The sequence below is a fragment of the Neovison vison genome, chromosome 7 (assembly GCF_020171115.1).
Source record: "Neovison vison isolate M4711 chromosome 7, ASM_NN_V1, whole genome shotgun sequence".
Taxonomy (NCBI): domain Eukaryota; kingdom Metazoa; phylum Chordata; class Mammalia; order Carnivora; family Mustelidae; genus Neogale; species Neogale vison.
In genome coordinates, this window is record NC_058097.1 from 166,791,399 (window position 1) to 166,816,327 (window position 24,929).

Consider the following 24,929-nt stretch of genomic DNA (forward strand, 5'->3'; position numbering starts at 1 on the left):
TCCCAGGGTTCTTGTGAAGAGTTAAATTAAGCAAAGCAAGTAGTTAGCTCAGTGACTTTTATACAGTATATGCTCAGTAAAGTATTATTAATGATTAATCATATTTAATTATTGAAATCAGAAGAGCAAATAAGAAAATAGGCTGATATTTCTGGTGTATATGTGAAAAAGCAGTAACTTCCAGCATTTAACGGGAAGACAAATTATCCTATTTCCAGTAACATTTAAAGCTGTGTTTGTGATTTTCAGTAATAGATACTAATAGTCAGAAATGTACCCTGACACTATCACAAAAGCTTTACAATTAGACCCAAGTTTACTGAGGAAGAGAAATGGGATAACCTACATTTGAGGATGGAAAAAAATCAATGTGCATTAAAATATGAAAAGTCTTTTTGCTATTAACTGAACTAGAAAATACAGTTAACTAGAATACCTCTTCTTAGTGGTTTAGAGCATTTTTAATTAGTGTCTTCGCAGTAACTATTGGGTTTCTGACTTCATGATGTTTGTCTGCCCTGCTGGCATTCACCCACTTGAACAAAGTTAATCCTGTATCAGGTACTGGAGATAGAAAGATGAAACAGAGCCCCTGGCCTCAAGGAATTAATATTCTGGAGCAGGGCTTAGCAAATTCTCCCTTATATGGCCATATGGTAAATATTTTGGGCTTTATAGGCCCTGGGCCAAGGAGTCTCTATTGCAGTTACTCAGTTCTGCCCCCATAGTGAGAAAGCAGCTACAGACAATATGTAAATGAATGAGCATGGTTGTGTTCCAATAAAACTTTATTTACAAAAGTGGATGGTGGGCCAAATTTGGCCTTCAGGTTCTAGTTCACTGACCTCTGTACTAGAGGTGGTGTACTTAAAGTGAACTAAATCTGTTCCAGGCTAGCAGTAAGTACAAAGGGCTAAGACCTATGAAGGACAGAGAATGGGGAGATAAGAGAAGGCTGGGTTGGGTGGTTACCCTCATAGGGGGAATAACTTAGGGAAGCAAGGGTGCCACGCGAGACGGAGGAGAGCTAACTAAGGCCGGGAGGAAGAGCTGCAGTGCTGGCCCCTGATGCAGAAACTGGTACAGCTAAGAGATCTTAGCTGCTCCTGGATAGCACCGACCAGGCAGGATACTAGTGAAGACCTTCCAGCTCTTGGGAGGTTTGACTGAACAGTCTTGACCCCACCTCCAGGTCCCCATAAGCTGCTGTCCCCTAGCTGCTCCCCGTAAAAGTTGTCTCTGTTCCGCCCCAGGATCCTGAATACTACTTCCCGCTTCCTTGCTGGCTTCCAAGACACATCCACTCAACAGTAAGCATTTCCTATCTTTCAGTAACTGTAACATCACAGTTTATTGTGATGTCACAGGGAAGGAAACGTTGCATATCATGTCCCCTGGCTTGCTTGTCCCATGAACTTCCTTTACTTCTTTTCTGTTTCATGGAAGCAGGCAGTTTGTTCCTTGTTCTGTAAGACACACAGGTTCCCTAAGTAGCTGATCAAGGAATTGTCCTACCAGTGGCATCTCTCCCATCCTAATAGAAACTCTGGTGCTCTCATTACCCTAACAGTGGCTTCCAGAATTATTCTGCTACCCCCTTCTCATGCCACAGCTCTCCCCACCCCTGACAGCTTTGGTCCCACGGGTGTATTCTGACAAAGGAGAATGAGGCTAAGGCAGCAAACTATAACCTCCATGTTGGACAGGCCTTGGCTCGAATCTCTCCTTTGCATTCACCAGCTGTGTGTTATCAGGCCAGTGACTCAACCTTCCTGAGCCAGAGTGTGCAGTTCCATAAAACAGGCTTGGGACTACCCTCCTTGGGGGTGTTTGTGAAGATTCAGGAAAAGAACATGGCCGCCGGGCTCAGTCCTAGTCGGTGTGGGTCTAGTGCTGGTTGTCTTTTCCTTGCCTTCATTTCCTCCTTTAGGTCCCAGATTGGGAATATAAAATTGCATTTGGGTCTCTGTCACTCATTTACTTTTTCATTACTACGCTATCGGTCTCTTGATAGAGGAAGTTCAGCCCTTTGCGTTGAACTTGTGCTGTCTGGATTGACAGCTGGAAGTGACTAGATCAGTGCTCCGATTGATATTATTTGAAAACATCAGCTTTACTTTTGGCTTGTCAGCAAAAATTGAAAAAGAATGAGAGTCAAGTCTGCATGCCTGTTCTTTCCAGTCCAGACTAGGAGGTGACTTGTAAGGGATACCTCACTGTGGAAACAGATTCGGTACGTGCGCAGAATGAAGACTATGGTGGGTGCTGGCTGAGCAGGGAAGAGTAACATTCTGATTGAGTTATATGTCCCATTTTTCATTATGACTCGGTGCAATGGATATGCCCCCGGAATCCCTGGTTAAGATTAGTATCACGAACGCGTTTGGCTGACCAGATGTTAACCCCGATCAAGCAGAGAATCTGTATATTTTGTCCGTGTAAGCTTGATTTTTTTTTTTTTTAATCGCTAGGCTCGGGTGCCTAGGCAACTTTATTTCCTTTTAATACTTTGTAACGAATCAAGTTCTAAAAGCTCTGTGGCAGGAGTGGTAAAACTGGCTTGAATGACTTTCTTGATTCCCCCTTGCTCCCACACTGGGTTAGGTAACCCCCTTTGTTATCCGCTGTTCCATAAACATTCCTTTATCCCATCAGTTTCATACTTTGTTGTTACTTCTGCTTTATGGTCAGGCAAACCCCCAAGGCTTAGAACTTCTTGAAGGCATACAGAGCCCCTTATATTCCTTGCTAGCTGTACCTCTGGCACCTGAGATGTTGTCTGGAACAGAAGTGTCAAACCCACTGGAGGGATGGGACGGGTTAGGACAGATGGAGGAGCAAACCCTAAATGTTGTGCCGATTCTAGGATTCTAAGGAGAAACAGCACCAAATAACTTGGAGTCCCAATCATATCCCTGGTTACTGTACCTCCAGAATTCATTATTCAAGATGACAGAGATCCCCTGGAACAACATTTAATAAGCTTTGGCATGTGTAAGTGTGCATTAAAGCCTCCAAGCCAGTCTGTGAGCGGCCTGGTTTCCACATTATATCTCCTAGCCCCGCAGTCGGGTGAGAAACTCTTTGAATCCCTTTTCACCGTCATTCATGTGAAGAGCCCTTTGAATCTTACAGAAACAGAGCAGATGTTGCCAGGAGTGTGTGAGTCACCTGGCCAGACAGAGCTGTGTGTTCACTGGGCTGCCTCCAGCAAGCCTCTTGGGGTGGACGAGGCCCACGGGCGAAAGCCTGCCTTGCACCCGGCCCCAGTTTGGAGAGAAACAAGGGGGAGCTTGGCCACAGCCTGCAGTCAGCCTGGGTGGGGCCCTGGGGACCTGAAGGTGGGACTTTGGAATGCACAGGGCCTCAGAAGGGCAGTGCTCTCTCCTATAGAGCCAGGTCAGATGGGACTTTTGGGGTGTTCCCTGGTCCCGCTCTACCTATGGAAGACAACGCTCCTCCAATATGTGGCACAGCTATGCCACACTCTGAGAAGCCCAGCGTGAGGAGGGGAACAAGATGCATCTGTATGCAGAGCTTTCTGCAGGGTCTTCTGTCATTCTTTGCTCCTCGTGGCGAGGAAAGCGAGCTTTGATCAGCATTTTCATTTAGTGGCGTCAGTGGATTAAGTGCACGGACTTCAGTGTTTAAATTCTAGCTCTACCATTTCCTAGCCGTAATACATCTCCAAGTTGCGGTAAATCCACTCCCTAAGATGCTTGGGTGTGAACTAATGAAAAAATTAAGTGGATTTAGCAAATGGATTTAAAGTGCTTAGTGTGGTACCTGAGGCAGGGTTGGCATTCAGCAGATGGTAGTTATTGAGGTTGACTTTTTACTTATGAGTACCAGCAGAAGCTCAGCTAGACGGAGTAACTAACTCCAGGTTACCAAACTATTAAGTTGGACTTGAGGCCCTTCCGCAGAGTTACATGATTGCAGAATTCGAAAGGTGCGACCACAAGCACAGAGCAGAATAAGACCTTTACCTTGGCATTCTTCTCCATCTCATCAGGATTATCTTGTTTTTTAAACAATGTCCTAGCCTTACAGAAGAGTTCCTAGGATTCATCTGAATGAGGGCTCTAGTTACAAAAATGTGATCTACCCCCAGCTTGTCATAGGCTGGGCTGTTCTCTAAAACAGAACAGACACCTGGAGGAAATTGCTTCCTGATTTGGGTGAGTAAAGCCAGTGAGCTGTCTCTGGGGGCATTTTCTACCTCCGTGTATTTCATTTTGTTTCAGAAGAAAAATTCTGTCTTTTCATTAAGAAGACAACTGTCGGGCCAAAAGGCTCAGAAGTCTTGTGTGGATCAGTGACATCCGTGAAGCCCTGAAATTATTTGATCTATCTGATACCAAGTGTCTGCATACTTGGCAGAATCAGGATAAATGACTGCTTTTTTCCTTCTGTTCCTGAACATTTGGCATAATACTATCGTAGATGGTGAATAATGGTCCAATTCAGCTCTCCATTTCTGCATTGATTCCCCTAGAGAAAGGCAATAAGCTAGTTCTTTGGTTAGCTTCTGATTTTGATTGGCAGAAAAAATAACAGCAGAAAGATTACCTTTTGCCAGCATCCTAAATTTCGAAGGACAAAAACCATACTCAAATTATTGCTCAGTTCTTGGACATTTCCATTTTTCCTGGGGGGAAGAATGCTCATTTTCCTCAGGGGAGAAGTGATAGGTCAGAGAAATTTGTTGTAGCGTCTCTGCAAGCGGTTGGCAGAAGACTTGATGAAAATACTATATCTTTTACCAAGAAAGGAGCATGTATGTGGACAGTGTATTGTCTCTTCTTGGGGCGGGGTTGCTAGGCTTGCTGCTGACCCATGTAGACATTGAGATAAAGGTGCTTGGCAGTAATGTGTTTAATCTCGGGGAACCTACCAAAGCCCGGTGCCTCTGTTTCCTTACTGGTGAAATGAAATCATTATTACCTACCTCATTGGATTTCTCTTGCAAATAAAAAAGAGTACAATAAAAATGCTTTCTGGCACAGCATCTGGTGCAAAGTGTCAGCTCTGTAAATGTTGGCTGTTATTAATATACGATTATTAATATTGTTAGAGGGTTTTTTCCCTTGGAAACCTTTTGTCAAAGAAAATCTTATATGTCAAGAGAGCTCCTCTGGTAGTAGAGCAAAGAACATATAAAAACAGGTTGGTTCAACCCCAACTTTCCATGGTTGCATTTCCCCCTACCCCCCACTTTCTGGCCGGTCCCTAGGCTCTTTCATGGACCTTCGGGGCCCTGCACCCTCCGTGCTATAAAGGGTCCTTGACCTTTCACAGACCACACACATACTCTCCTTCAAAGCAGACCTGAGTTGTGAGCCTGCCCTGGCTGTAGCTTTAACCCTTTTTTGCTGCTGTTCAGGGTCAATGGGCAGAAAAATCCAAGGGAAAAGCCGGCCACCTTGGTAATGTGTTCTATCACTTTTGCCTTCTTCCAAGGGCCCTTTTTTTTTTTTAAGATCTTATTTATTTATTTGACAGACAGAGATCACAAGTAGGCAGAGAGGCAGGCAGAGAGAGAGGAGGAAGCAGGTTCCCTGCTGAGCAGTGAGCCGGACATCGGGCTCGATCCCAGGACCCTGGGATCACGACCTGAGCCGAAATCAGAGGCTTTAACCCGCTGAGCCACCCAGGTGCCCCCCAAGTGCTCTTTTATCCAAGTTGAACGTCTCAGTCACTTTCAGCCACTCCTTGTTGAAAGTCTGGTGTACGGTCCTCCTCAGATTCTAACCCTTATCCTGAGCAAACTGCGGGTTGCTCAGTGTGGTGGAGGAGAGAGCCCCCACTCTTCAGTACCCGGTTCTCCACGTTCATGTGGGTGACAGTCACCTGAGGAGCTGGTTAGAGCTCCAGCTGCTCAGGTCCATCCCCAGAGATGCCGAATGGCCAATTTGGGAGCCGAGCATGCAAAGCTACTTTATTTAACCAGCTTCAGAGCCCTGAGTGGAGTGTCGGCTGCGCCGTTCACTGACTGACTGCGAGACCTTGGAGCAGTCATTACCTGCACAGAGGTCCGTTCCCTTTCTGGGAAATGATGTAGCGGATCTCTTCCCAGGTCCAAAATTCTGAAGATTTCACCCTTCTTGCTCTGGTCTGAGCTGGGCGCCACAGGGCAAGATCCTTACCTCCCTTGTTCTGAATGTCATTCTTGTATTAATACAGGCCAAGATCACAGCCATTTTCACGGCTGCCATGTCCCGGGACTGTGTCACGGTGAGCCTAATTGTTGATAGAAATCTTTTTAGGCACGTCGCTGTGCAACCATTATTCCTGCTTCCTCTGACGCATGGTCTTTTCGGCTACAGTGCAGAGCCTTAGACTAATCTTACTGAAATAAAAGGGAGAAGACACATGTGAAGAATATTTAATGCTCGGAATGTATCTCATGAACGCATTCTGCAGACTACTAGATTATGACTTCACGGGGGGAAAAAGGGGTACATCTTCTTCCTTCTCCCTTGTGTACCTTTTCTGGTTAGTGACTGTTGCCTGTTGGACAGCTGTCTTACCTGATTTAAGTTAAGTGCCCATTTTCTGCCCCCCTGCATTAAGACAGTGTTTACCAAAATGCATACCATTAGAATCCATTACCTTAAACTATCCCTGAAAATCAGTTTATGGCAAAAATACATTTAGGAATCATACTCTTCCATTAGCATTTTGGATATTCCCAGTGCGAACATGCTTAGTAAAAGCTCCCAGAATTCCTGCAAGGCAAAGAAACAGCCCTCTATTTAGCCTTCTGTTTTCCAAATTTACCTGACCTTGGAACCCCTTCTATTAACGCCTCTTTGCATGGGTCATTGGAAAGCATTTTGATTTAATACTGGTGTTGAGGTTTGTATTATAGAGTATCCATCTTTGGCCCCAAGAGAAAGCAGGAAGATTAGGTTGGTATCTTAGAGGAGAAGGCCTGCAGAATTCCTTGACTAGCTCTATCCTAAAGGAATATATTTTAAAAAGCACACAACCGTTATGCTTTGCCAAAGAGCTGTTGGCTGTGGACAGTGACCTCTTGCAAGAATAAGATTTGCCCCTTGTAAACTATTTATACTCTCTCTGTGAAATTTCATACACTCGTGAAACAAGGGAGAAAGTGTTCTACGTCCAGTTTTGTGCTTTCTTATGGCCATATATGGTACAAGATAGAGAAATGGCTTGACCAGTTAAAACAAAAGCTTTCCCCTGAAACCAATTGCTTGGGATTTCGAACAAATAGTTCAAGAGAGAGGAAGGGGCTGCTGTGAGGGTGATGTGCTTTCCAGAAATGAAAGATGAAGAAAAGGAACAGTCTTTATTTTTAAAGGCATCTTCCTGCAAATGTCAGCAAATGATTTGTCTCCTTATCCAGCAGAGCTGGGAGGATTTTTAAAAATATGTGTAGGACACCTTTTGATGTATCAAGTGTACGGGGAAGGGAGAGAGAGATTTTAAGAGCTCTCTTTCTAAGACATTACTACAAGGTTGGATGTAAGCACAACTGTATACTAATATTTCCAGTAAGTTAACCTTTGTGTAGTTTACCAGCTATTGATGGCATTAAGCTGATAGAAAACATACCTTATAAAGCTGGAGAAGATATAGGGAACACTGTGCAGGAAAATGGTACTTCGTTATCTTCTTCCAGGACCAGGAGAGAAACAAATGATCTCATTACCCATGCTGTCACTCCATTTTATCCAAAATAAACCAACAGAAGGAAAAGAATTGCCTTGTTATATATTAAAAAGCATGTATTTAGTGGCGCCCACTTTAACCCACTGAGCCATAGCCTCTGCCTTCAGCTCAGGTCATGATCTGAGGGTCCCGGGATCGAGCCCCGTGTCAGCCTCTGCTCAGTAGGAGTCCGCTTCCCTTCCTCTCTCTCTGCCTGCCTCTCTGCCTACCTGTGATCTCTGTCAAATGAATAAATAAAATCTTTAAAAAAAAACACATATTTAAAAACAACAGTAATTGCTCCCACTGTGGAGGGCCCCTTCTCTCCCTTCCTCTGGGGCGAGAAAGTCACCGAGGTAGACCAGGGACCCCGTGGCTCCCTCGGAAAAGAGCCGGCTGCCCTCTAGCAGGAAGATGTCTTTCCGCATTCTGCACATTCCTTCCTGTCCACACCATTACAGGACACTGGAGTATGCGGATATAACCTTTTCAGGGACCCGTTACAGCAAAATTTCCACCACACGTAGAAGAAGAAACACTAAAAGCATCACTGAAGTTTCTAGTCTTTCCGGTTCACTTAGCTTTAGTATATGTGCTGCCAAAGCAAGCACGCTTCCCTTAGCTTTAAAGGGAACAAGTGGCATAATTCACCTAGGCCCCAAAGCCAAGCACACCAGATACACACCAATACGAGCCCTGTGGCGGGATCACTCTTGGGTAATAGTTTTCATTTGTTTGTTAGTTTTCCCACCAACCATTTCTGGGCACCCACTAAGGCTTCAGCCATTCTTGTGAGTAAGCTCAGGGCGGCTAGCTGCTCACCACCGGGAGACCAGCAAGGGCCAGGGACCCCAGAGAAGCCTCAACCAAGTCTTAAGTTTCTTCAGATAAAAAGGGATAGCTTCTGGTGTGCGGATTCTGGAGGTTTCCTGGAATGGAAAGTATGGAAGGTAAACTGAGAGCTAAGTTGGGTGTGGTGGTAGGACATGGAGGAAGGTAAGGCATGCCGGTCAGAGCAAACAGCTTCCCCAGAGAGTTGGTGAGGCCAGTGGAAGGAGAAAGAATTCAAGTGGTGGAATGTGCTTGCCAACTAGAGTCTGTTAAAAAAAAGTTCGCCATTCCTTTGAAGCAGAAATGGTTTCTTCCAGCTAAAATAGTACTAATAAAGGAATATCCTAAACTATAAAATCTCATGTGATTTGTTAGCCATCAAACTACAGAGACACTTTTTCTTTAATTTAGCAAACGTTTCTTGAACCTTCTGTGGGTCCCCGTGTTAAGAACTGGGAATAAGGTTTAGGCCACAATGGTCAGAATTCTGTGTCACCTGCAGCCAAATACAATCTGATTTTTTTCACCGTGGTATGGTATTTGCCATTTTGACCATTCTGAAAATGCACAGTTCCGTGACATTAGGTACACTCACACCGTCGTACAACCATTACCACCATCTCCAGAATTTTCATCTTCCCCATCCGAAACTGTGGACACATTATTCCCTCTTCCCCTCAGCTCCTGGCAACCATCCTTCTCCTGCCTGTCTCTGCTGTCCATTGTTGATCCACTGACGGACACTTGGATGGTTTCTACCGTTTGCGTATTGTGAGCAATGCCACCGTGAACATAGGTGTACCAGTATCTGCTCAAGTCCCTGCTTTCGCTTCTTTTGGTTCTATGCTTTGAAGTGGAGTTCCCGGGTCATAGTTTATGTTTGGTTTTCTTAAGGAACTGCCATTTTGTTTTCCACAATGGCTGTCCCTTCTTACATTCCCACAGTAGTGCACGAGGGTTCTAATTTCTCCATGCCTTCCACAAAGAGTGGTTTTCTGGTTTTTTGTGGTTGTTTTTAGTAATAGCCATCCTAATGGGTATGTAGTTATTGTATATATATACTTATTGTAGTTCTGACGTACATTCCCTAATGATTAGTGATACTGAGCGCCTTTCCATGTGCATATCAGCCGTTTGTATATCTTCTTTGGAGAAATGTCCATGTGCCCATTTTTCCATCAGATTGTTGTGGTGCTGTTTTCAAGTTATAGGACTGCTTGATATATTCTGGCTATCAATTCCTTATCAGATAGATAGTGTCCAAGTATTTTCTCCCCTTCTGTAGATTTCCTTTTCCTGTTAATAGTGTCCTTTTTTAACGATTTTTTTTTGTTTGTTTATTTTAGAAAGAAAGAGTGTGAGTGTGGGGGAAAGGGCAGAGGGAGAAGGAGAAAATCTCAAGTAAACTCCATGCTGAGTGCCAAGCCTGACATGGGGCTCGATCCCATGACCCTGAGATCATGACCTGAACTGAAACCCAGAGTCGGACGCTTAACTGACTGTGCCACCCAGGTGCCCCAATAATTAGTCTTGTTTTGTTTTAAGTAGGCTCCACGCCCAACATGAAGCCCAGGATGGGGCTTGAATTCAAGACTCTGAGATCAAGACCTGAGCTGAGATCAAGAGTCAAACATTTAACTGACTGAGCCACCCAGACACCCAAACCATGTCCTTTGATGCACTCAATTTTTTCATTTTGATTTTGTATGAATCATACAAAATTTTGTTTGAATTTTGTATGAATGATTTTGTATGTATACATACATACAAAATGTATCCATTTTGGATACATTTTGTATGACTTCTTTTCCTGCCTTTTTTTTTAACTTTTTTTTTTTTGATGTCACATCCAAGAGATCATTGCCAAATCCAGTGTCATGAAGACTTTGCACCAAGTTTTCTTCTAAGAGTTTTATAATTTTAGCTCTTACATTTAAGTCTTTGATCCATTTTGAGTTAACTTTTTGTATGGTGTAAGGTAAGAATCCAACTTTTTTTTGTATATGGATATTGTTTTCCCAGTACCATTTGTTGAAAAGGCTGTCCTGACTTTATTGAATAATAGTGAAAATCATCTGACCATATATACACAGTTTATTTCTGGGTTCTCCAGTTGAATCCATTGGTCTGTATGTCTGTCCTTATGCCAGCATCACACTGTTTTGATTACTGTAGCTTTATGATTAAGTTTTGAAATCAGGAAATATAAAACCTCCTTTTTCTTTTGTTAAGATTGTTTTGGCTATTCAGAGTCCTTTAAGACTATATATGAATTTTTGGATGTTCTATTTCTGAAAAAATCATCATTGGGCTTTTGATAGGGATTGCGTTAACAGAGCAACATTCTAAAAATACTTGTTTATGTAGATTATCAACCCTATTCTAACTTGGATGTTCTCAGAGCCTATGAAATTGTAGACACAAGAAGGTTCTTAGAGAGATTATGGGTCCCAGCACCAGCTTCCTCTTACTCTATGCCCTGGCCTTTTCCTGCCCACTTTCCTTGGTGGTTCCCATTACTCCCCTTCTCTCTCTGTACCTGCAGTGAAGAAGGATTGAACAGGAAACTATATTGAAGCCCATGCCCTTAATATTAGACCTTGATCACAGCAGTCCTGAGAATGCTCCCTAGCCAGGCCCAAGGAATCCTTCAGAACCGGTTTCTGGATTGAGTGAGGTTCCTGTTCTCCTCTCTGGTCCGGTGACTGACTACCCAAGCTATAGAGAAATTGACCTGAGCAACTCTGAAAACCATCTCTAGCCTGTGTGGCTAGAGTCCATGCACTTAAAAAAAAAAAAAAAAAGAGAGAGAGAAAGAGAGAGAAAGAAAGAAAGAAAGAGGAAACTGGTTTCATTTAGTCTAACAAATCTGAATGCTCAAGATTGACACCTTGACAAATTATAGGAAATTGCAAACATTTTCCCAGACCCAATTATCAGGTCTTTTCCTGAAGAGTATTGAGAGGATTTAAGCAGGGAAACATCCCCAGGGCAAGTTAAAATCGCAGTGGGGGTGACAGGAGCTGGGATCAGCCAGCCTAGAACACTTTCCCTGTGCCCCTGCTGGCTTCAGGACCAGACCACCAACATCTCCCTAACTGGGAGGCTGGGGACAGAAGGGACTGGGGACCAGTGTTGGCCCTCTCAGAGGGAGAGAGGAAGAAATGCTTATTTATCTGCCTTAGACAGTATTTTCATTTAGAAAGTATTTTGGTTCCTGTCAGGGAAGGTTAAGGCTGGTTGCCAGAAAAACCAAACGTCCCCCCTCCCCACAGGAGGATTAATGTTCTCCCTAAACCTTTTTTTTTTTTTTTTTTAAAAAAAAAAAGCCTTCTCTCTTCTTCAAAGACATCCTGTCTGCAGTGTTTCAAATGAGACTTTTCCTTCTTGTGGTGGTTTGTCAGTTGGTGGTGGGTGAACCTTGGAAGCTGGCCTTTTAGAACTGAGTCATTCAGGCTACAGGGCGCAGTCCCCTGTAGGGTATAAAATCTGTTCAGAGACTTTGCGATAGGCATTAAAAAGTGAATTAGGGTACAATATATTAGAGCTTACTGCTTATAATGAGATTATGCCTTGATAGTTTTCAGTTCTGCGGGTGGATGTTTGGATGTTTGTAACATGTCCTTCTTACTACTGAGTCGTCAAAACTTGTTAAAGCCATTATTTTACTTTTTTAAGTTTTTATTTATTTATTTGAGAGAATGAGAGAGAGAGGGAGAGAGCATGAGAGGGGAGAGGGTCAGAGGGAGAAGCAGACTCCCCATGGAGCTGGGAGCCCAATGCGGAGCTCGATCGTGGGACTCCAGGATCATGACCTGAGCTGAAGGCAGTTGCTTAACCCACTGAGCCACCCAGGCACCCAAAGCCATTATATTAAAAATTATCTTTGGCTCAACAAGGCCTGGTCACGATGCCAGTGCTAACCATTCTCAACAAGACGCCGTGCTAAGCAAATCCACGCAATAAATACAACTCCAAAAGGGACCCATTTCAGATTCACTTTGAACCTAGTCCTTATCTGGGCCTTCTGGTTTGATTTCTATTTCATTGGTTACATTCTCCAAAAAAATAGATTTAATATAAGTAGGTATTTATAAAATATTTATTATACATTTTATGTAAAAAGTAAGTATTTCTTGATTTAATGGAAAAGTGTCTCCCCAACTTCAGTCTTTCACAAACTTGCATGAGTTTTGCCAAATCAGTGAACTTCTTTGGTTTTATGTTTTCGTTAAATCGACTCAAATTTTAAATCTCTATCAAATATCCATGAAACAGTTAACTTATATATGTGCTAGTTATCTTTTCTAATATTGCAATAAAATAAATATATGACTTTTAAAATATAAAAATAATCATTCACCTCTGAAACTAATAATCCAGTATATGTTAATTAAATTGCATTTAAATAAAAAAATTTTAAAAAATACTCACCCCTGTGCCATTGAAAAGAGTCTCACCCACTTCAGTGGCCCACACACCATTGATGGAGAAATACTGATGTTCAGAACATTCTTTGATGTTTTTCTCTTTTCTCCTTTTTAGATTCCTTAGCTCTAACAAAGGTTTGTATACATGAGAACAGAAACTAGAGCTGTTCCTTATTAGGGAGAGAAGTGCTCTTAATTTTGAAGGGCTCTCCCCACTTTCCCTCCCCCAGGCTCATTTTCATAGAATACCAGCATTTCTGAATTCACAAGCTCCTCATTCAAGGCTAATTCTTTCTTCACCCAGACAGTTTTCTCTGACATTTGCTAATAACCATCTTAAGAGAACCATGGAGGTGGAATGCTTGGAGGTAAAGGAACACCTGTATGTCACAGCCCAGAGTAAATGACAGGACTGCGTTTTCTGGCTCCAACCTCACTGGACCTCTTGGAGAGTCACTGAGTTTTGAATGGAAGTGGAGCTGAAAAGACACTAGAGAAATAGCTCATCCTTTCTTACAATTGGGTAACTGAGGACCAGAGGGGCAAAATGGTACATCTAGGGTCACACTGTTGGCTGGTGACAAAGCTTAAATCTTGGCTCACCTACCCAAAGCAAGGTGAGGACAGTCTCATGCTGGGAATCACAAAATCCCGGCATTAGAAATGGCTGCTTTCCAAAGGAAGAGTAACAGGCCCCCAACAGCCACTTAAGCTAAGGTCACTAGTGTGATACCTTCAGAATGATGGGAACATGTCAAACCACTCATGACCTTGAGCCCCCTTCACTATTAACTATTAAGGGGATTTCTAGCCATGACGTAAATGCAAAATATAGATGGTCTTATCCTCCTCTGGTGCCCTGTTGCTCTACTCAGGAAACTCCTGTTCTGAAAACCAAATGCAGATCCTCTCTACCTTGTACAGCTGTGACAAATAACCTTGAAATGTCCCCATGATTCCACAACCAGGGGATCCCAGGCTCCATGCCAAGTAGAAATGCTAAAGCTTTGAGTCCTGATTTTGGTTTTTGTTTTTGCCAGAGTTCAGGCTAGAAAGTTTTAATAAAACTCTAATGACTAATCAGAAGTCTGCGTCTCTCTTGCCTTATATGCAAATTGTAAAAGCCCAGACTACCAAACTACAATCTCAAAGCCATGAGTGTTTCCTACACTCTGGAAAGCTATAGGGCACAAAGATTAGTCAGGGAGGGGGGGACCAGTGGGACAGCCCCCCCAACCTATAGCAGAAACGTGGCATGACAGTTCAAAGCTCATTGGTTCTGTGAGGCTTTCCCAAACGGGAGAACTAATGAATCCCAACCATTTGGCCTCATGGCCCTTGCTATAGCCCGCCACAGTCCCTTACACTGTTCTTTGCTCTCTTGGAGGCCTGTTGCATCTTTGGACAGTGAGTTCCTAGAGGGCAGGCGCTCTATTTTATTTTCCTGGATTCCTGGTACCTAGGGGAAGGAGGTAGCCCTCTGAAATCTGTTTTGGGGGAGATGTGGAGAATATTCTAGGGAAGAACAGAGTAGGGAAAAATGCCATGTGACGTAAACAGAGTGATTCAATCAGCTTTATGGTCTCACTGCGACAGAGAAGACATCTGAGCAGGGGTTTAAAAGACAAGTAGGGGGCGCCTGGGTGGCTTAGTGGGTTAAGCCTCTGCCTTCAGCTCGGGTCATGATCCCAGGGTCCTGGGATCAAGCCCTGCATAGGCTCCCTGCTCAGCAGGGGGCTTGCTTTCCTCTCTCTCTCTCTGCCTGCCTCTCTGCCTACTTGTGGTGTCTTTCTTTCCCTCTGTCAAATAAATAAAATCTTTAAAAAATAAATAAATAAAATAAATAAAAGACAAGTAGGAGTTTCTGGGAGCCATTTTGGCCCAGCCTGAGAAGCGACAGTGTGAGTATATGTCACGCCTACATCATGACAGCCCTTCCCCCCAACCTGGCACCTTGCGTCCGAAGGAGGCACACAGCCTCGTCTTGGTCTGTACATTTCATGTATCCAAGCCAGGTGTCTGGGTAACTCTGGATCAGTCATGAGCTGGTCAGTCATTGGCTAATTTCTAGCTGGACATGTTAGGGTTAAAAATACACGGACGTGTGAGGTAGAGGCATTTGTCAAAACCATTTCAGGAGGCTTTATGGAAGTCCCAAGGAATGTGTGGGAACAGAGAAGTCACCCTGACCCATGTACTTAGGCTCGGTGGAATGTGCCCAAGACTTCTTTGGGAAACTGGGACGCACCTCTGAATGTGATGTAGTTCTTGTAACGGTGTCCATGGTTACAACCTGCCCACAAAGACCCCCTTTTCTTTAGCACTTACTGTTTTTTCATATTTTAAAAAAATTTAAATTCAATTCACATATACAGTATTCCTTGTTTCAGAAGAAGAGGTCAGTGATTCATCCGTCTTCTATAATACCCAGGGCTCACTACATCATGGGGTGCTTATTTTCTAACGAATGATAACACTGATTAACTATGTTAATTCCAGTTGTTCCTCTCTGCTAGAATGTAAACTCCATGAAGGCAGGGCCTTGTTGTATTGCATTGATGTATCCCGAGTACCGGAAACCATATCTGACACACACATTGAGTGAATATTGACATGAGGAAAGATATTTGAATGAACAAATGAGAGAACACTTCTGCCCCAGATCTGAGCTCAAGTAACGGGAAAGACAGTTGTCCTGGGAGAAGTGGAACTTGGGAACGGAGGTCACAAGGATTTCCTCCAGAGACCCAGCCTCTGTCCAGAAGCTGCCTCCTTCCCAGTGGCTGGGCTGGCTTGTGCCCCACCAAGGATGTCGTGAACACACCTAACCAACAGAAAAGTTGATGCCTTAAAAGCTCTCTCGAGTGGCTCTTGTTTAAGTATATCCCTCATCAAAGGAGGGAGCTGTGATAATTCAGACCTGGAGCACTGTGTCAGGAGCCCTGGGTTCAGGTCCCAGCTATGTCCACGTCTAGCTATGTGATTTCAGGTCAGTCGTTAGCCCTCCCTTGAGCCTCTGTTTCCCGACTCACAAAATGGGGGCAGTGAACTCGTGTTCACGGCGTGCCTAGCGCTGCACCTCCTGATACCAGGTGGCCCTCCATGAGCAGCGTTAGGCTCATGGAGACCCTCTGAAAGCCTGGCCATGTGGGTGGGTTCGAGAGCCTGTTTCCAAGCCAGTCTGCAGCTCTCCCCAGGAAAAGGATCCAGCAACGCCCCATGAGTTTTGTTAGGGAGGTTTGGGCAGCACCCCCCGCTCCAAACCGAAATCCCCAGTAAGTCAGGAAGATGTATGTGTTTTAAAACATTGGGAGGTCTGCTTTGGATCACCCTGGAGCTGCGGCTTCCTGGAGCAGCTGGGAGTGAGTGGAGGGAAGCGGTTCCTTTGCTGGGAGTTCTCCGGGCTCAGTGCTCAGGTCCCACACGGGGGCTGCCTGCATTCGGCTCTGGCGGCCGTTGACTTTTAAATCATAAAAAGCCGCTCTATACACAGTTTACTCTGTTGCTAGAAGGCAGCGGAACATAGGTATTTAAAAAAAAAAAAAAAAAGGCAGAAGAAGCAGCCGTTAATCCCGCCAGGCTTCTGGGCACTGGAGCGGTTGCGGATGACAAAAGTTAATTAGAAACATGAGCAGTTTAACTGGAAACACTTGTGACAATTGGAAGGGCAGCCTCTCCCGTTGGAGAATTTTTCCTGGGGAACCGTTGCGGGAGGAAGTTACTGCTCCTAGGTAAGTCGTGTCACGGTGACTTTGCAGACACGGACGTGCCCTTTGGGGGCTGCCATGCCGCATCCTTTCTGTCCCGTGGGGTGGGTGGGCATGGGCTGTTGGTGGCGCAACTCCAGGCTCAGCGGGGACTTGCCTTCTGGGCCACTTTCTGTCTGACAGCTGCCCTAATGCCTGAGACAGAGCGGTGCGGTTCTGAGCGCTCCCGGAGGAGGGCATCATAGCCCTTGTTCCTGGAATAGGGGCCCCTCGCTGGGCAGGAGAACTCCGGTGTGAAAACTGCCCTTCTCAGAATCATTCAGATTCTCCGTTTGGAAGTATCCTGAGGCTTTTCTGAGCAGAGAGTCTGGCTGTGGAAACACTCCCCGAGCGCCAGAGGGGAAGCCTTGACTTTCCGATAACCTGTGTGTTTTCATGCCTCCGGTAAAGCGTGTGCAGTGGATACTCTGAAGCTAAAAAGTCTTTTTTAAGTCTTGCCTGAATCATGTTTGTACCTCCTTCTGAGTGTAAGCATAGGAAAAACGTGTCTGCTTTGATAAGAGCTAGCAACTTCCTCAGGTAATTATTCTGTAAAGATTATGCTTGGTTTCTCTTTCTTCTTTTTTACCCCCTGTTTTAATGTCTCTCCTATATTTCTTAAAGTCGGCTAATTCCCAGTTATTTTGCGTAACTGAGAACTCAGGTTGTGGGTTGAATAATTCATAACAGTAGGCATTTCCTATGTCTTTCCTACATACCATAGCGGCGATAGAGTTTTTGGCTAGTTTGTGTTTCCATAAATGTATGCTTAATTGTGCTTTGCACATGTTGGTGCTAAGATCCACGCACATTTGCATGACAGATAACAGAATGTGCCGGTAACATGAACAGGGTATGATGGAGAGCAGCGGGCAGGTAGGATTTGAACCTCCAGGTAAATGCACTAGGCGGGGGATGGTGTCCTCTGGCATTTGGGTAGAGAGCGATGGGCCCTGGAACCATGGCCCACCCTCCTGCACCCACAGCGCAGGTTTGTGGGCATAATTCGGGTTTCCTTCTCTTCCCGGTCTCTGCAGAGCCATTGGCGAGCCCTGCCTCCGCCCACCCCGGAATGAGCGAAAATGCACCTGCTTCTCTGGAGAGCGGCAGCAGTCCCAGCCCTGCTAACAGCAGCGCGTCCTCCGCCATCCCACAGCCCGGCGCCGCCTCCAAGCCCTGGCGCAGTAAGTCGGTCAGCGTGAAGCACAGCGTCACGGCGTCCGTGCTCTCGGTCAAGCAGCCCGTGCCCGAGGCCCCCAGGCCCGCCCCCGAAGCCATGAAGCCGGCCCCCAACAATCAGAAGTCCATGCTGGAAAAACTCAAGCTTTTCAACAGCAAAGGGGCTTCCAAAGCAGGCGAGGGCCCGGGGTCGCGGGACACGAGCTGCGAGCGGCTGGAGATTCTGCCCAGCTTTGAGGAGAGCGAAGAGATGGAGGTCACCACGCGCTCGCTGTCCACGGCGGGTCCCGCTTCCAACAGCCCCAAGATTGCGCTCAAGGGCATCGCCCAGAGGACTTTCAGCCGGGCGCTGACCAACAAGAAGAGCTCCCCGAAAGGCAACGAGAAAGAGAAGGAGAAACAGCAGCGGGAGAAGGAGAAGGAGAAAAGCAAGGACCTCGCCAAGAGAGCCTCTGTGACAGAAAGGCAGGACCTCAAAGAGGGGCCGAAAGAAGACCCCAGTGGGACAGTGGTGACTGAGATGCCAAAAAAGTCCTCCAAGATTGCCAGCTTCATCCCCAAAGGGGGAAAGCTCAACAGTGCCAAGAAGGAGGCTCCGGCCCCTTCCCACAGTGGAATACCAAAACCAGGGATGAAGAGCATGCCCGGGAAATCCCCAAGTGCCCCTGCCCCTTCCAAGGAGGTGGAGCGGAGCCGGGGTGGGAAGCCGAGCTCGGGGCTCCCCCAGCAGAAGCCCCAGCTAGACGGCAGACACTCCAGTTCCTCCTCCAGCCTGGCATCCTCAGAAGGCAAAGGCCCTGGAGGGACCACCCTGAACCACAGCATCAGCAGCCAGACTGTCAGCGGGTCCGTCGGGACCACCCAGACCACGGGAAGCAATACCGTCAGTGTCCAGCTACCTCAGCCCCAGCAGCAATACAGCCACCCCAACACCGCCACCGTCGCGCCTTTCCTGTATAGGTAGGTGTCTGCCCGCCCTCCTGGGCCATGGGCCAGGGAGCCTCTCTGGTGGGGTCTAGTTCTTGGAGGGCGGGACTCCGGCCTGCCTTCCAGGAACAGGCGAGCTAGCAGCTGAGGTGCCCCTTCCTTGATCAGCTCCTCGTAGGGCTGTGCCCCTGTGCTCGAGGGAGCAGTCAGCCCAGCATGGCTTTGGGGGTCAGTGGGAGGGAAAGCTAAGGAGCTGCCCCAGATGAGAAGGAGTTTGCTGGGCATGTGGGGACCCAGAGCCATTTACAGAAGCAGCCTCAGCATGGGCAGACACGGTGGGTGGTTTGGTATCACCCGACGTGACCAGCCCCAGCATTGGCCCTAACGGATCCTGAACAGGCTCCCCAAAATGGGCAACACGGAAGTTCCCTTGCTGGATACCTGGGGCTTCTTCTCACAGAGGCGTTGGTTTTGAACTTCTACACACTCATGGTTTCTTGCTGCATCACACGTATTAGGCATTTTTTTCAGTCCTTGCTGTGAACTAGGCTCTTTGGAGAGGCAAGCGGGCACGGGAGGAAGGGACCGGTTCTAGAAGAACAAAAGAACCAGATTATACTGAGACAGGCCTGAACGTTTGCTTGTCTGACTCCGTGTAACCCCGTCCCTGTCTGTCTCTAATGGCACATCCTCGGGACCATGGGCAAGCACGGGGAGCCAAGTGCTGCTTGCTCTGTGAGCTGGTGGCCCACGGGGGCCTCCAATGGCTCCGCCCGCACCCCTCTGGCTCTGGGTGGTCCTTGACACGTGCAGATGAGTCCCCTCCAGCAGACAGAAGCTCCCCTAGCATTGCTTTTAAGGGCGTCCCAAGGCTTTGCTCACTGTGCTCACCTTGATCCTATATTTGAAATGCACAGCGCCTTTGGCCACTCTGCCCAGCCGAATGTTTGTGATACCTCTGCCTGCCTGCCTAGCAGAAGGGGACCGGAGACTGAATGCCATGTTCTAGGCACTTCCTGTAAAGCCTCTGCCCTAAATACAGACACGTATACACTGTACGCACACACTCATATGCCCACAGGCATGGGCGTACGTTGACAGTCACGAGCACAGACACAAGTCCACCTTCTTGTACAAAATGCTAGTGTGCATGTGCCCACGTGTATTTACCTCCCTGTTCATATGCATACACTCATGCCCATACTTTCAGCTTCCTGTGTTGACCTGGTCCCCCAAAGACTTGGATATCCTCTCTCTCACTCCCCAAGGTGTATTCTGGGAGGCTTTGTTACCATCCCCGCCAACAGCGGCTGGAAGGACTGGCCTGACTGATTCAGAGCAAAGCCAGGCAGGCCCAGCCAGGGAGGGAATGCCAGGCCTCTTCTCGTCCCTTTTTCCTTCTCTTCGGCTCACCCTCCCCTTCAGCAGGGGTCATGCCCAGACTTTTTAATTGGGAGTAGGTCTTCTCTTTATTCCACCAAGTCATCAGCTCAGCTAACAGTGGGAGAAGAGTGCCGGGGCTTAGACAATGAATGACTCAGCGCTCGCGCGTCTCCATGCAGGGCTTTGAATACAACAGTCCTCTGGACCGTGGAGGCAATTGAATTGCTCCCCATGAAATTTTTATCGTTCCAATAACATTCATAGCCTTGAGGTCACGCCTATTCAAGCTCCTGCTCACAGAGTCTTGATTTGCATTTTCCAAATTAAAATGTAGAATGGTCTTTGGTCACCATCCATTTCTCTCCCTCTTTCTTTTGTTTTTTTTCTGTAATCACTGGAAGGATTGTGAGACATTTAACCTCTTTTAAAATCTCAAGCTTTTCTGCGAAAGGAGAACTCTTGATGAAAGGGCAAATGTCTGACAAAGAGGAGGAATGAGAAAATGTCATGCTCTCTGTCAAGCTGCGTTTTCATGTTCACGTTCGCCACGTGCGATGTCCTTCTGGCTCCCCTGATGTGCCTTTTCTTGTCAGGTGAACCAGGATGGGAACTGGGGCATCTGGGCTCTGTCTTTTATTAGCTGGTGACTCCCCGTGTAGTCTTGGGCCCTGCCTGTGGGGACAGCTAGGGAGACTATGCACCAAGTATGTGCAGAGACCCAGCTAAGGGCTTTTCGTGCCCTAGCCCATATAGTCACCCCGACACGCCATGAGCTAGCTATTTTTGAAATCCCCATTCGGTAGGTGAGCAAACTGAGGCCTATAGTAATTAAATAACTTGCACCAAGTCTAGAGCTAATAACTAGGAGAGCTGGTGTTTAAAACCAAGTCTGTCTAACTAGAGGGACCGAGTTCCTAAGCACAAACCAGTTTCGACTCTCTGAATCACTGCATCTCTCTGATCTACCTTGTCCTCATCTGTAGAATGAGGAGACTGGACGAAATGAGGGGATTTTTTAAGAAAAATAGGTTAGACACCCCTTGTGCTTTGAAGTTCACTCAAGTTCATGGCTCACAGCAGACAATTTGTGCTGCTCCCCACCACCCCACCCCACACCCCCCAGAATCTATCCATGTTAGTGATGTTACCAAGCCACAAAAGAAAGGTAAATCATCTTTTAAAACACTCTGAATGAATTCTGTTTATCAATTCAGAAGTAACCCTGGACATCTATTACTTGACACTTGACCAAATGCTTCAGTCTTATCACGTGTGAGTCTTGTAGCAGCCAGGGGAGGTCGCTGTTGTAAGCCCTGCTGCACAGATGGGGAACCTGAGGGTCAGAGGTGTGAAGGGACTTCTCAGGTGCAGGCTAACCTCCAGCCAGCTACAGTCCTACAGCAGGGAGGGTTCAGACTCTGAGTCTAATGCTCCTTCTCATATCCAGCATCTTTCCAGACTTAAACATTTCACATTCGTCCATTCATCACACCCTGCTGACCTCTACTGTACAAGTGAACTTGATCAGCTCAAGTTCTTGCAGGTATATATCAAAAAAGCCAGTCTTTGCTTTCAGAGAGCTCTGTGGTTGAGGAAAGTTGTATTAATTAGATCCCACTGTAATGTATCGGCATCAGAGGAGTAAGAGCCCTGGAGAACTGGAGAAACACACAGGGGGAGCCATGAGCTAGCACAGCTCGGGGAGCCTTCCTGGCCAAGATGACGTGGGAACTGTGTGTTGAAGGCAGATTGGATGCAAAGTGAGAAAGAAGGAGGAAAAGAGCCTTTGGGCACAGGTCCCAGATATAACTGCTAAGGGCATGATGTGATCTCAGAATGGAGGGAAGGCTCAGGTGGAGTATAAGGCCCGGGTATGTGTAAAGGGCAGGAGTGGTAGAAGACAGGGCTGGGGATGAAGGAAGAATCCCCAGTGGGGCATTGTCTTCCACAGTAAGGACTTAAGAACTTTCTCCGTGGGCAATGGAAACTATCAGAGGCCTTTCCTCAGAGGGATGTGATTACCCCAGTATCCCAAAAATCAGCAGAGCATGGTGTGGGGAGCAGACAAGACCTACAGGAAGTCTAAAATAGAGAGCACAGACTCAGATGCCTGATTCAGACCCAAACGGTAATATAAATCAGCGGCTTGGGGTAATGGGACTGTGGCCTGGGGAGTTCTGGGCTTCTCCGGAGGGAGCAACCATCCCTTGGCGCCAGCAGGTGGCGCCCTGCAAGAAAGTCAATCAGCACTTTCTTTGTTTTTACGGAAAAAGAAGAGAAAGGAACAAGGCAGAAATCCAGATATTTCTTGCGAAATCTCCCAATTTTAAATGTTGAAACGAATTCAAAAAGCGTTAAAATACTACACAGACCAGTGAGACTCCGTGGGCTGGTTCCAATACTTGGCTGCAATTCACAACCCGTAGGCTGGAGGCAGTATACCTGTCTACACCGTACTTCTAGGGCAGAGAGGATGAGACCTTGGACTCTGGCCAGTGGGTCCAGAGGAGCAGTGTGGATCCGAATATTCCCAACGGTTGGAGACAGCAGGAATTTGGAACTGATGGCTTCATTTGGAGGGCACAGGCGGGGCAGGATGGGTGAGGAGGTTTCCCAGTACGTCCCCCACACTGAAGACCGTTCACATTCTTGGCAAACGCTTTCTTCATAGAGAGTGAAATCTGGCTGAATGAGCTCAGGATGCTAATGAATTAATAAGGCTACACCCAGGGTTATGCATCTGAGTGCAATTACGCATTTGCACGCCATGCCGAAGTCAGCAGAGGTACTTGTGACAAGAAGGCATGGCACAAAGCAGTTGCCTTGATTTGCTTGACAAATGAGGGCACGGAGAAGGTTTGGGGAAGTACAGATTTCAGTCAAGTGTTGAAATAATGATCAATGCGACCTTTCATCTCAGAGGATCTGAGCTCTGAATCAGAGACGGAGAGGGCAAACACACCTGCTTGGCACCCACTCCTGACCGGTTTCATAGTCACCTCTTCAGAGAGAGCCAGGTCAGGAGGATCGGGGGAGGGCCATGGGGCTGTTAATGGAGTCATCTTTATGCTTCACTTGCTGGCGTCGCTAAGGACTCAGAAGTTTGCTCTTTGGCAGAGGTTAAATGAACCAAACCACACTGTACTCTCCAGCGTTTTTCTGGCTAGACCTAGCTCCCTGATGGGGATTCAGAGAAGCATTCCCCAGCGAGGGCTTGCAGACCCTGCATTTGGGCAATGAATATTTCATCTTTTACAGTTCGGTGGCTCTCTCTGTTTCTAGGACATTGCTCCACATGCGCCGATGAATTATTTAGAGTCAGTCTGCTGGTCTGCTCTGTTCTAAAGCTTCTTGTTGAAGGGAGTGATGGTGGGTGGGTGCTGTGGTTAGACCACAGTGGTCCAGATGTGGTAGCTACCGCTTGTGACAAGTGTGTCTGCTTTGGTTTGTGTGTGAAGGTCCCAGACAGACACCGAAGGGAATGTTACTGCTGAATCCAGCTCCGCAGGTGTGAGCATGGAGCCCAGCCACTACACCAAGAGTGGACAGCCTGCTCTGCAAGAACTCACTGGTAAGTATGGATCCCCCGGAACGTCTGTGTCTGCTGGAGATGAGGCCTCCCGTACGGCCACCTGCTGGAAGGGCACAAACCCAGCCTGACTCAGAGTGACTTCACTGTTACACTGATGGATGAGCTAAGGGAACTTCCTTTATTTTTTTATTATTTTCTTTCATCTTGCTTCCTGTCCTCTCTCACACAATCCACTTGCTCGTCCCTAGAATCGTAAGTAAGTCCCTTACTTATTGGCAGATCTTATTTTAATACATATTCCATTTCATTCATATAGGGGCTCTAGGCTGCTCTGACACTTAACCTTGAATCTCCTTGTTTACTCTTCAGATAAAGTCACTTTTGCTATGAAACACTGTCTTCTTTTCTTTCCTGTATGGAAGCACTGATTGAAAATGCATTCTTAGCATTATCCATTAGTCGGAAAGAAGAATACAGCATGCTTCTTTTACCAAAAAGAAAGAAATGAGCATATCTAAATATTATTTTAATATAACCTAGATGATGATGATTAAAGGGGTATTATTTTATGTGAAAACATAAAATCCACAGTTGTCATGTACTTAATGGCACAGATACTGATTTATTAATGTTATACTGTCACATTCTTAAAGGAGAAAAGTTAGCGTAAGAGTTAGGATTCCTCCTGCCCTGGATTTGGAGTTACCACCCCCTCTGTCTGTCTTCCCTGTTCCCCAACTCTATGCCCTCTCTTCCAGCAACTTCTAATCAGGGAAGCAAGCGGTAAACCACGTATTTAGCAGTGGTTGTGTTAGTCTTCACATAGCTTACCACTTCCAGAGTTGGGTTAAAAACTGAATCCATGTTTAAAATCCATTTATGAGACTAAATATCCATGACCACACCATTTTAATAGCCACATTACAGCTGTGGAATTGGTCTGCAGCCCACGTGATGGAAGCATACCCAACTCACCATTAACCCTGAGTATTAATTTCAGAGGCTCTCAGCGATTTAACTATTTCCTTCTGGTTCTGCTGGCCGGGTGCGGTGATGGGGCAGAGTTTTGAGGCCATTTATAAGTGATCCGTCGTGCAGCGGCTCAGGGCCCCACATTTGGGATTGATTTTGTGCTTCCCTCTCACCAAGCTCTGTAGCCCCCGTGCAGAGGAGGACACGGAGAGGCCAGCCGAAGGGGCCGCCACGAGAAGGGCGTGGCGT

At 46.4% G+C, this 24,929-nt stretch overlaps 1 protein-coding gene across 9 annotated transcripts in view; it reads left to right on the plus strand.

Annotated features, from left to right (window-relative positions):
• NAV2 (neuron navigator 2) overlaps positions 1-24,929 on the plus strand; it is a 397,014-nt gene that overhangs the window by 208,370 nt on the left and 163,715 nt on the right. For all 9 annotated transcript variants that reach the window (XM_044258951.1, XM_044258952.1, XM_044258953.1 and 6 more), the window contains 2 exons: positions 17,725-18,826; positions 23,635-23,747. In XM_044258951.1, coding sequence (XP_044114886.1) covers positions 17,725-18,826; positions 23,635-23,747 — 1,215 coding nt within the window. The remainder of the gene's footprint in view (positions 1-17,724; positions 18,827-23,634; positions 23,748-24,929) is intronic.